This window comes from Bombina bombina, chromosome 1, assembly GCF_027579735.1.
Source record: "Bombina bombina isolate aBomBom1 chromosome 1, aBomBom1.pri, whole genome shotgun sequence".
Classification (NCBI taxonomy): Eukaryota; Metazoa; Chordata; class Amphibia; order Anura; family Bombinatoridae; genus Bombina; species Bombina bombina.
Genome location: NC_069499.1, coordinates 474,050,296 through 474,063,186, shown reverse-complemented (window position 1 = coordinate 474,063,186; position 12,891 = coordinate 474,050,296). Strand labels below are relative to the sequence as shown.

The 12,891-nt window shown below is 42.3% G+C and overlaps 1 protein-coding gene across 2 annotated transcripts in view; it reads right to left on the bottom strand.

The window, feature by feature from the left end:
• OSBPL6 (oxysterol binding protein like 6) overlaps positions 1-12,891 on the bottom strand; it is a 664,468-nt gene that overhangs the window by 161,127 nt on the left and 490,450 nt on the right. For both annotated transcript variants that reach the window (XM_053698504.1, XM_053698502.1), the window contains one exon: positions 3,341-3,448. In XM_053698504.1, the coding sequence (XP_053554479.1) occupies positions 3,341-3,448 (108 nt within the window). The remainder of the gene's footprint in view (positions 1-3,340; positions 3,449-12,891) is intronic.

Sequence of the window (12,891 nt, the reverse complement as noted above, 5' to 3'; positions counted from 1 at the left end):
CCAACCAATTCGCCTGCAGAGCAGGGAATCCACGGGAACACTGACAAGCTGACCAGGGGAATGCAACTGTAAGGCGCACGAGAAATTGGACATCCAGCGCCAGCAGCTGGGTATGAATCAACAACCCTTGAGGAGCAAGCCACACAACTAACCACCAGATGACATGGGCTACTCTGTGGCAAAGAGTAAAAAATACTCAGAAAAACTGGCTAACCATGACAAAGTTAGGTAGATGAAGCAAGGACATAGCCCAAGTTTCCACTACCGTGGAACACCCAGACCAGCTCTGAGATCCGAGATTCCAAAACCACCCAAGACTGGGTCAGGAAAAAGGCCAAGCGAAGCTTCAGCAACCGGAAGTCTCAGGGAGAGAAACAAGTCCGGGCACCTAATAGTTCAGGCAAACCTTACCCTAGAACTAAACACCACAACTGGCCAAAAAGCCAGACACAAGGGATATGGATGCATATCCAGAGAATCCGGATAGCGAGAAGAACTCGAAAGCCCCGACCAAAGGAAGGAACCACCTCTAGCTAAAGTCCAACGCTCCAAGGAGCAAGGCTAGAATTTGTATGAAGATACTTCTCAGAGCCTCAGGACACACAAAGGGATACCTAGAGGTAAAAAAAAAATCCTACTAGCAAGACTAGTCTCCCTATCACCTCCGCACAAGCAGAGGACACAAGCAAGAGAAAGGCACTAAGCCTAACCAACTCTGGAAAACCCAGAAAAAAGTCCCTGCAGGGAACAACCATCAACCGGAAACACATATCCCTAAAAGGAGATCCAACTCACCTGGAGACAATGGAAGAAGACCCAAAGAGCTCTTATAACTCAGACAGACAGTACATATCAAAGAGTAAGAGCTGTATCTAGAAACACTATAAATAGATTACGAGTACACCTGCAAGGTGTCAAGAGCTGCAACTGGTTTCAAACTGCAAACCTTCCACATGATAGACAGCTATTCTGTACAAGCTGTTGGATGAAGCCCAAAAGGACAAATCCAGAGGCCTAAATATGAAGGCCAAACTGCTCAACTGCGGTAAGGGGTGTTAAGCCCTCCAACCCTCCACAACATGGGGGGGGGGGGGGGCTCTAAATTCTGATTAAATCAGATGTCAGATAGAGTGACGCAGCGGAAAACACCCCTGCCCGGCTATCTATGACTGAAACAATCCCAGGTCCTCTCGAATGCTTAGTTGAACTTGAAAAATAATGATAACCTGAGCACTCGGCGCTTCTACCAAACCAGCCGAGCAGAACAGCGCCACATGTCTGAACAGCCGCAAGACCGAACGAACCCGAAAGGACCAGCCTGCACCTAAAGTCCTAACCGGCAAGCTGCATAATTCTCCCTCATAGGGGAAAAAACAGAAAACAGACATTTTTAACATAGGACTAACATGTCCAAAACAACTTTCGAAGAAGTAATAAAGAGTATCAATCCCAGAAGGTTCCCGAAGGAAACAAAAACAAATAAAAGACATCCCATTGGATATAAATAAAATAAAAGGCAACCCGGAGGTTAACGCCCAAAAAGACACAGGCCTACCCACAGGACCAGCCAAACGGAGCCCTATCTTTCAAAACTGGGAAGGTGCACCATTTGAATTAACAGACTGAAAATCCCTGTATCTGGTAACAATAGGGTCATTCAATAACTGAAAAACATGTCTGAGCAAAACGTGAAGGCGAGCAATCCTGTAACGAAAGGCACAACACTCAGGGACAGTTACACCGCGGGGAACTGTAGGGGCCCTCCCCAAGGTGGAAGGACCGGGACAATAGGGCACGAGCACATTCTCAAATAAACGTCTTGTACAGATGAACAATCGCCACCATTATGTGTAAGCGAAAACATGTTGCAACCTCCAGGGGGAACACGTCACCCTGCATGAAGGAATCAGAAACTGGGTTACCCGCATGTATAGTAGTATGAATTGATAGGGAACTCGCCTCTCGGAGGACAGGACCCTCAGAGGCGGATGGCTCAGCAGTCCCTTGATTCCCTGAGCCCAAGGAACCAGGCGCTCTGAAATGGCATACGGAACAAAACTGGTTGACATGTGTCAACGAGGCCAATCCGGATTCGTCACTGAACACAGAATCTGAAATCAAAATAGTCTCAGTATCAGAATCCTCGGTAACTGAAACTGAAATTAGCACAGTCTCAGCATCAGAATCCTCCATAACTGGATAGAGGATATTTAAATATGGACTAAAGTAGTAAAAACAAAAATGGCACCTGACACCCCCAATGGCTGGGGCACTCACCACCTCCTATGACCAGACCCCTGCGGACAAGGTGAACCGTACAGTCCAAAAAAGCGCACCCAACCAAAAGGCTGCATCACTTCCAAAGTCCTCAATGTTCCAAACATAACAAACATGATTATAAACCCCCCTGTTCAATAACCCCCCTCAGGAGATATTAACCCTCGATTCCAAGATACTACAAGAGACTCACTGAGACCCTTATGAGTTTTAGACCCGCAAAGTGGTAACCTCTTGAGAAAATATTCACATTACAGTACATGGATGAATAAAGTAAAATGAAATGATCTTACTGGAATCAACGCCGTGGAACAGGAACACGGCCTTTCAAGTGTGACGGATAGTAGCATCTCTCCTCCGCCATGGACTTGAGAGAAGAAAGCAAGCAGCGGAGTGAAGTTCGACAACGCTGATTTCTTGAGGAGCTGTTAATCTGAGTCGGGATGGTTTCGCAAAAAGACTCTCCCTGCATCTCCGGACTCTAACTTTCATCCAAGCCCTCACTGAGAGACTGACAGGACTACTTAAAACTCCTGTCCCATGCCGAAGAGTACTACCCTCCATAAGAGACAAAAAACAAAAATGAAAAATTCTGACACTTCTCTGCCAACCTCCTGGGACAAAAGGCAAAGAATGACTGGGGGATGAGGGGAGTGGGAGGAGTATTTAAGCCTTTGGCTGGGGTGTCTTTACCTCCTCCTGGTGGCCAGGTTCTTATTTCCCAAAAGTAATGAATGCAGCTGTGGACTCTTTCCATTTAAGAAGAAAATAAGAATTAGTTATTAATTATGTAGTATGAGGCTGTATATTCATGGCTGCAATATTTACATTTTTGGTAAACAAATTCCATTAATCCATTCACTATATCATGCTCTCCCAGGGGTTTCTGTAAGATTATTTTGGTAAGTTTTTATTCTATCTATGAGATATCACAGATGCTTGGTTTTCTACTGGACCGGAATCACCCTAAATTTGAGACAATTTGCATGAATCTTTTATTGGATTGGAACACACCATAATATACCATTTAAAGAAAAAAACTTTTAATAATTAATTATCCTACCTCTTCTGGACTTGCAATAATATTGACGCTGACAACTTGATCAGAAATAACGGACTCAGTGTGTATTCTATTCAGCCGCGTTCTCAATTCAGAATTTTGGTTTAGTGCCTACAAAATAAAATATAATGTGATACTACTTTTGCAGATTATGTTTGACTTTCATCATTTAAAAATCAAAAGTGAAAATTACCCAGCACGTCTATTGCTTATGTGCCTGCTATAGAATCCTGCAAATCCTTCTTACTTCAGTATAACCCCCAAAATCAGCAGCACTGTATAAAATGCCTTATTAATTGCAAAATAGGAAGAGTATACAAAGACAATGTATCTGGCCAAAGCCCTTATTCATGTCATCATTCAAAAATCAGAAACTCAAAAATGCTTATAACACTCATTCTGTAATTTTTCTAAAAAAGATCTGTGGATGGTAATTTAATTGAAAGGCTATATAGAAAATGATTGGAATTGCACAGTTTTTTCAATGTGTTTCCCGTAATCTCCTATCTTAGTGAATATTGCTGTATCCATTTGCTATTAAGTTAATAAACAATGTACACAATTTAAACATATATGTACCATAACAGCAAAGTGTTTACAAAACGATTTTCAGAATGATATGGCAAATATTTGTTAACATTTTTTAAAATGTAAAAAAGGGCATCCATAGATGGTGTTAGCTCCATAAAGAAAAAACAAAACTCTGATATTGGGAACTATTATCCCATTGCTAGTATGAAGCAAGTGCCATTTTAGTTGTATTTTGTTTCAATAAATGACCATTTTCTAAAAGTGGGAGTCAATTTCAAATGTTTTTTTTTCTCTATCAGTGATACTTACAGACACAGCTCAGCAATCATTTAAATTAAGCACCTAGGGACTCAGCAATTATATCTGCCAGACTGGCCACTACAGGTTTCCTGTGCTCATCAGTCATTACAGCAAGGGCATTACTCATTCCAGACAATGTGCACATAGCTTTGCCACAACTCTTTTAAACTGAAAATAAAATTGTGTATAATGAGTCTGGGGACCAAGAGTATTTGAAATAAAGCTTTTTTTTTTATGAACAATAATGCTATCTTGTTATCCCTTTAAAGGGGACAAAGAGAAACCAAAAGTCTAAAAACCTGCCTTTTCAGCTAGGTATAAGAACCTTTATTTATTTAGGAACTGTAGATTTGCTGCTTTCTGTAATAATCAGGTTGGGTAGTATGGGGGGTGGTTGAGTTATACCTTTTGTGTCCTTATTATTGTTTAACACTTTGTGCAACATGACATGCCAGTTATATTTTTATATCAGCTGCTGCTGCTTGTTATACATCTTTTGTTTTAAATAAATCTGAGTTTTCTAGTTCTCCTACTTTGTTACAGGTGTTTTAATTTAGTTTATCCAGTTGAGCAACTAGTGGGTAACATAGTAGATGAGGTTGAAAAAAGACAGACGTCTGTTGAGTTCAACCTATACAATCTTAATGTACTGTGTGACAGGGTACAGGACCATGTGTATATCAGTCAGAGGTTACAAAGAGCAATCTATCCCGGTTGTTAAGTGGTTAGTGTTTTTCTGTTAGCTAGTACACCTGTTCCTTGTTAATTAGGCCCAGGGCTATATCATAGCTCTGAGAAAGCAGGTAGGGGTCTCAGTATCAGGCTGCACTGGGATGGTGCATGTGGAGACCTGTAAAGGACCTGTCTGCATAGAAGTTAAAGGTCTGGTGAGAAAACTGTTTTCTTTTGTAAAAGCTGTGAATGCTTGTTTGTTTTTAACTGGGGCCAGAGAAGCTGGACCAGTAATAGTAGTTAGGGAAACTACTGTTAGTCAGTCTCCTAACAGGAGTAGGCCTTTTTGTTTTGTATTTTCTGTTGCTGCTGAAAAGCATTTTTCATTTAAAGGGGAAGTATACCCTGACTCTGGAAAAAGACTGTTTTACTTTTATTAAAGAAAAGTTTCATACAAAATACAGTTGCCTGACCATATTTGCAGTGGCCTTTCCACAAATGGTGTCAGAATTGGGATTGGTGTTGCACCGGCTTAACTGCTACTTCGGTGAAGCAGGAGACTAACAGGCAAGCTGCAGCTTCTGTAGCAGCCCAAAAGGAAACTAACAGGCTCCTAGCTAGACAAATTGGAGCTTTAAGTGAAACACAGAAAGAGATCCTGGAACACCTTAGTACCCAAAGGGTTCATTCGCAAGCTGGAGGGGTAAGCAGGATACAAGCAAGCAGCTGTCTGAAGAAAATGACTCAAAATGATGAGGTGGAGACCTACCTGCTCACGCTTGAACGAACGGCCACCCGTGAGGCTTGGTCTCCAGAGCAGTGGGCCGGTATAATTGCTCCTTTCCTCCTTGGAGAAGCACAAAAAGCTTATTATGACCTGGAAGAGGAGGCTGCTGCAGATAACCAAAAATTAAAGGCTGAAATTCTGGCCCGGTTGGGGGTGACAGTGACTGTAAGAGCTCAGCGCTTCTATAAATGGTGATTTAATGAAGGAAAAGCTCCCAGGTCACAGATGTTCGATCTAATTCATCTGGCCGGGAAATGGCTCAAACCAGAGAGTCAAAGTCCTGCACAAATCGTGGAGACCCTGGTGTTAGACAGATTTTTGATTGAGCTTCCCCATGGTCTACGTGAATGGGTCAGTCAAGGAAACCCCACAACCTATGATAGCATGGTAGCTCAAGTAGAACGATATCTGTCTGCAAAGGACTTTGAAAAGTTTTCCCTAAGGCGTTTGCTTTGATTCCAAGGCCCAGACCCCGAAAGGGTGAGCCTGAAGTGGAGACTGGATTGGGAGTGCCTTTGCACAGGACAGACTCTAGAGACCGCACTACAATTAAAGAGGATCGCTTTGGTGGAAATACTCTAATCTGCTTTGAGTGTGGCAGAAAAGGACATGTTAGGGCGAGGTGTCTTAACCTCGCAGAACCAATGCAGTGTGGACTAGTGGAGGATCCTATAAACTTTTGTGGACTATTATGTTTAGCTGGACTGGTGGAAAGTTCAAATACCTATAGAGTTACAGTGCTTATGAACAATCAAGAAGTAGGGGCACTAATTGACTCTGGTAGTGCCTTGACTTTGGTGGCAGGTGGCTTAAACAAGCATGCTAATGTACAAAAACATAAAACAATGGGGGTGCTTTGTATTCACGGGTGCACTGTATGATATTCAACTGTCAGTGTAGAGGTTTTTGTGCAAGGAAGACTAGTAAAGATCTCAGCAGTAGTAGTACCTCGATTACCCTATCCCCTAGTCATAGGGAGGAACTTCCCTGACTTCAGCTCCCTGTTACAGTCGCCAATAACTTCTTAACAGGAGAAACTTGTGGGTTATCAAGAAGGTATTGGTATTGATGAGATTTTTCCTTCCACTCACCCTGACTTATATGTTGATAAACCGAAAAGAGGTAAATCCAGATGGGAATGCAGAGAGAGTAGGTTGAGATTTAATAAAGCTGTAAACGAAGTGTTGTTAAACAAAGGGAAAAAACGATCCACTAAAGGTGTGGCTACACAATATAACAAAGAGGATGTAGAGGTTATACAAAGAGAACCTGACAAAGACCATGATAGTGAGGCTGTTGTAAGTGATTCAAATAATATTGGATACTGCCGGTGATAGTTTTGGGCGAGACCAGGCAGGTGATTCATTGTTACAGAATGCTAGGAGCAGAGTGGTGGAGGTAAACGGTGTACTCATAGAGGGCCACGCAAAAGATAGATATCCCTATTTTATCCTAAAAAATGATCTCCTTTACAGGGTAACCTATGACGATGGCCAAGAGATTGAACAACTAGTTGTGTCTTCCTCCTATACCAGGAAGGTGCTTCATTTTTCCGGCTCTCACCTTTTAGGGATACACCTGTGGGTGGAAAATCTAAAGAACGGGTTCTCAGGAGATTCTTTTGGCCAGGCGTATATGAGGAGATTAAAAGGTTTTGTGCCTCTTGTCCAGAGTGCCAATTGTCATCACCAAACCAAAGTTAAAGGCCTCACTCATATCTCTCCCCATAATAGATGTGCTGTTTGAGAGGATTGGCATGGACCTAGTGGGCCCATTGTAAAAATCTGCTCGAGGTCACCATTACATTTTAGTTATACTCGATTATGCAACCCGGTATCCGGAGGCTATTCCTCTACGTAAGGCAAATGCCAAAACTATAGAAAAGGAACTAGTTCAGGTTTTTTCCCGGGTTGGCATACCAAAGCAAATACTTACAGACCAGGGTACGCCGTTTGTCTCACGTATTATGAAGGAGTTATGTCAGCTGTTTAACATACATCCCCTAAGAACTTCAGTGTACCATCCCCAAACCAATGGACTAGTAGAAAGATTTAACCATACTCTAAAAGGGATTTTAAGAAAAGTGGTTAGCAGGGATGGAAGAGATTGGGACTTACTGCTTCCCTATTTGTTATTTGCTGTCTGAGAGATTCCTTAAAGCTCCACAGGTTTTTCCCTGTTTGAGTTACTGTACGGGAGGCACCCCCGTGGTATTCTGGATATACTGAAAGACATTTGGGAAAAGGAACAAGGTGTCTCAGGAATTAATATGGTGCAACATGTGGAACAAATCCGAGAGCATTTGGCTCAAATTGTTCCTCTTGTTCACCAGCACCTGGAACAGGCTCAGGGTACCCAAAAACTCTACTATGACCAGAGTGCTAAAGTAAGACAGTTCAACAGGGGCGACCGGGTAATGGTTCTAGTCCCAACTACCGAAAGTAAGCTTCTGTCACGTTGGCAGGGGCCATATAAAATTTTAGATCAGATAAACCCAGTGAACTATAGAGTTAGTCAGCCAGACTGCCGTAAGAAGGAGGCAGTGCTTCATGTAAACCTCCTTATGCCATGGAAGGATAGGGAAGCCTGTACAGTAGCAGTGGGGGACATACATGCAGATTCTCTAACCCCAGAGCAATCAGTATTAGTTTCCGTAGAACTGACCCCTCAGCAAGCAGAAGAAGCTAGAAGCTTAGTTGAGAGGAATAGGGATGTTTTTCCCCCAATACCTGGTAGAACCCAAGGTTTACACATAACATTATCACAAAACCAGGAGTGACCCTTAGGGTTAAACCATACCGAATTCCTGAAGCAAAAAGACTAGCTGTAAGGGCTGAAGTTAAGAAAATGCTCGAGCTAGGGGTGATAGAAGAGTCTCAAAGCAATTGGTCAAGCCCAATCGTACTAGTGCCTAAACCTGATGGGTCTATCAGGTTCTGTAATGACTTTAGGAAATTAAATGAGATCTCTAAGTTTGACGCATATCCCATGCCTCGGGTCGATGAATTAGTAGAGAGACTAGCAAAGGCTAGATTTCTCTTTGTGTTGGACCTGAAAAAGGGTTACTGGCAAATACCGTTAACAGTGCAGGCCAGAGAGGAAACTGCATTTGCTATGCCCGATGGGCTATTTCAATATAAAATAATGCCTTTTGGACTCCATGGAGCCCCAGCAATCTTTCAAAGGTTGTTGGACAAGTTGCTTAGACCTCATGCAATGTATGCTGCTGCATATCTGGATGATGTGATTATTCATAGCTCAGACTGGGATTCCCATCTAAAAAAAGTGCAGGCAGTGTTGGACACATTTAGAAAGGCGGGGTTGACAGCCAACCCTTCTAAATGTACTATCGGTTTGGCTGAGGCTAAACACTTGGGATATGTGGTTGGTAGAGGAATGGTAAAGCCCCAACTTAACAAGATAGAAGCTATACAGCATTGGCCAAGGCCACTGAGGAAGAAGCAAGTCAGAGCCTTTCTAGGTATCGTAGGCTACTACCGGAGGTTCATTCCCCATTTTGCCACAAGGGCAGCTCCCCTCACTGACCTTACTAAAGCAAGGAGCCCAGACACTGTAAGGTGGGACAGCAAAGCTGAAGAATCTTTTGTTGATCTACGTGCAGCACTTTGTAGAGAGTCTATCCTTGTGGCTCCTGACTTTAGTAAGGAATTCTTCCTCCAGACAGATGCGTCTGGGGTTGGTTTAAGTGCCGTACTCTCTCAATATGTTGGGGATGAGGAACATCCTGTTCTCTATCTGAGCAGGAAACTGTTGCCCCGGGAACAGCGCTATGCTATGATAGAGAAGGAGTGCTTAGCGATTAAGTGGGTTTTGGAAATGCTCCGTTATCTATTGGGCAGGCGATTTACCATTGTCACTGATCATGTCCCATTAAAGTGGATGCACACCAACAGGGAAAAGAACTCAAGAATCACCAGGTGGTTCTTGTCTTTACAACCTTTTACTTTAGGGCAGGTCTTCTTCATGAAAATGCTGATGCCCTTTCGAGGGCACATGCCCTGACGGCGGTAGCCGCTTCACACGCCTGTGTTAAACTGGGGCGGGGGATATGTGACAGGGTACAGGACAATGTGTATATTAATCAGAGGTTACAAAGAGCAATCTATCCCGGTTGTTAAGTGGTTAATGTTTTTCTGTTAGCTAGTACACCTGCTCCATGTTAATTAGGCCCAGGGCTATATCATAGCTCTGAGAAAGCAGGTAGGGGGTCTCAGTATCAGGCTGCACTGGGATGGTGCATGTGGAGACCTGTAAAGGACCTGTCTACATGGAAGTTAAAGATCTGGTGAGAAAACTGTTTTCTTTTGTAAAAGCTGTAAATGCTTGTGTGTTTTTCACTGGGGTCAGAGTATCTGGACCAGTAATAGTAGTTAGGGAAACTACTGTTAGTCAGTCTCCTAACAGGAGTAGGCCTTTTTGTTTTGTATTTTCTGTTGCTGCTGAAAAGCATTTTTCATTTAAAGGGGAAGTATACCCTGACTCTGGAAAAGACTGTTTTACTTTTATTAAAGAAAAGTTTCATACAAAATACAGTTGCCTGACCGTATTTGCAATGGCCTTTCCACAGTACTTACAAAAAAAGCTCCAGTTGAGCTTAAGTTAATCCCATTAAAAAGGTGTCCCATTTAACACAAGCAATCATATCCCTGAATTCTGTTTCTAGACAGAAATACATCTAAACTATTTTTAAATGTATCTAAGGTATTGACATTTACTACCTCCTCAGGTAATGAGTTACACAATTTGATTGCTCTTACAGTGAAAAAATGTTTACATTGCTGGAGATGAAATCTCTTTTCCTCCAGCTTTAAATTGTGACCTCTTGTCACAAACAATTTTCTTTGAATAAACAGAGCTTCTGCCATCTCTGTATATGGGCCTTAAATATATTTAAATAAAGTAATCATGTCACCTCTCAAATGCTTTTTTTTTTCTAGAGAAAACAGACCCAGTTTGGCTAACTTCTCCTCATAGCTTAAATTCTCCATTCCCCTTATTAGTTTTGTGGCCCTTCTCTGAAGTCTGAAATGTCTTTTTTTGAGATCAATCCCCACAACTGCACTCCATACTCAAGGTGAGGTCTTACCAGGGATTTATATAGTGACAGAATTATGCTTTCCTCCCTTGTATCAATGCCTCTTTTAATACATGCTATTAACTTATTAGCCTTAGAAGTCGCTGCCCAGCATTGTGCACTCATCTTTAGCATGTTATCTATTACTACTCCCAAATCCCTTTCCTCCTCTGTTTACTAAGTCTAGTCCCTTTTAAATAATAGATTGCCTGCTTATATTTACTTCCAAGATGTAGACCCTTGCATTTTCCAGTATTAAATCTCATTTTCCATTTACCTGTACATTCTTCTAATTTTATAGATCCCCTTGTAAAGCAATTTCATCCTGATCTGACCTTATGAGCACCTAAAGTTTATACTGCCATTACATGATTCACAAAAAAAAACAGAATTTATGCTTACCTGATAAATTACTTTCTCTTGCGGTGTATCCAGTCCACAGATTCATCCATTACTTGTGGGATATTCTCCTTCCCTACAGGAAGTGGCAAAGAGAGCACACAGCAGAGCTGTCCATATAGCTCCCCCTCTAGCTCTACCTCCCAGTCATTTGACCAAAGGTTAGGAAGAAAAAGGAGAAACCATAGGGTGCAGTGGTGACTGTAGTTTAAACAAAATTTTTTTTTTACCTGACTTAAATGCCAGGGCGGGCCGTGGACTGGATACACCGCAAGAGAAAGTAATTTATCAGGTAAGCATAAATTCTGTTTTCTCTTGCAAGGTGTATCCAGTCCATGGATTCATCCATTACTTGTGGGATACCAATACCAAAGCTTTAGGACACGGATGAAGGGAGGGAACAAGACAGGTACCCTTTAAACGGAAGGCACCGCTGCTTGTAAAACCTTTCTCCCAAAAATAGCCTCCAAGGAAGCAAAAGTATCAAATATGTAAAATTTGGAAAAAGTATGCAGCTAAGACCAAGTCGCTGCCTTACAAATCTGTTCAACAGAAGCTTTGTTTTTTAAAAGCTCATGTGGAAGCCACTGCTCTGGTAGAATGAGCAGTAATTGTTTCAGGAAGCTGCTGGCCAGCAGTCTCGTAGGCCAAACGGATGATGCTTTTCAGCCAAAGGGAAAGAGAGGTAACAGTCACTTTCTGACCTCTCCTCTTAGAATAGACAACACAAAAGGAAGATGTTTGTCTGAAATCCTTAGTTGCTTGTAAGTAGAACTTTAAAGCACGAACCACATCAGGATTATTTAAGCGACGTTCCTTCTTCGATACAGAGAAGGAACAATAATTTCCTGGTTAATATTTTTGTTAGAAATAACCTTATGAAGAAAACCAGGTATGGAACGTAAAAACTACCTTATCTGCATGGAACACCAGTGGAAGGTGAATCACACTGTAAGGCAAATAACTCTGAGACTCTTCGAGTAGAAGAGATAGCTACCAAAACAAAAAAATTCCAAGATAACAACTTAATATCTATGGAATGTAAAAGTTCAAACGGAACCCCTTGAAGAACTGAAAGAACTAGATTTAGACTCCATGGCGGAGCCACAGTCTTATAGACAGGCTAGATTCTCACTAAAGCCTGAGTAGACACCTGTACATCTGGAACCTCTGCCATACACTTGTGTAAAAGAATAGACAGAGCAGATATCTGTCTTTTTAAGGGACTAGCTGACAATCCTTTCTCCAATCCTTCTTGGAGGAAAGACAATGTCCAGGGAATCCTAATCTTACTCCATGAGTGACCCCTGGATTCACACCAACAAAGATATTTTCACCATATCTTATGATAGATTTTCCTGGGGACAGGCTTACTAGCCTGAATCAGAGTATCTATAACTGACTCAGAGAAACCACGCTTTGATAGAATTAAGCGTTCAATCTCCAAGCAGTCAGACGTAAAGAAATTAGATTTGGATGCTTGAACGGACCCTGTATTAGAAGATCCTGCCTCATCGGCAGCATCCATGGTGGAACAGATGACATGTCCACTAGGTCTGCATACCAATTCCTGCGTGGCCATGCAGGCCATAGAGAGGAAGCTTAGAGATCTGATGGGACGTCATCAGATCCAAGTCTGGAATGCCCCAAGCTGAGTCAACTGTGCAAACACCTCCGGGTGGAGTTCCCACTCCCCCGGGTGAAAAGTCTGACGACTTAGAAAGTCCGCCTCCCAGTTCCTGGGATGTGAATTGCTGAGAGATGGCAGGA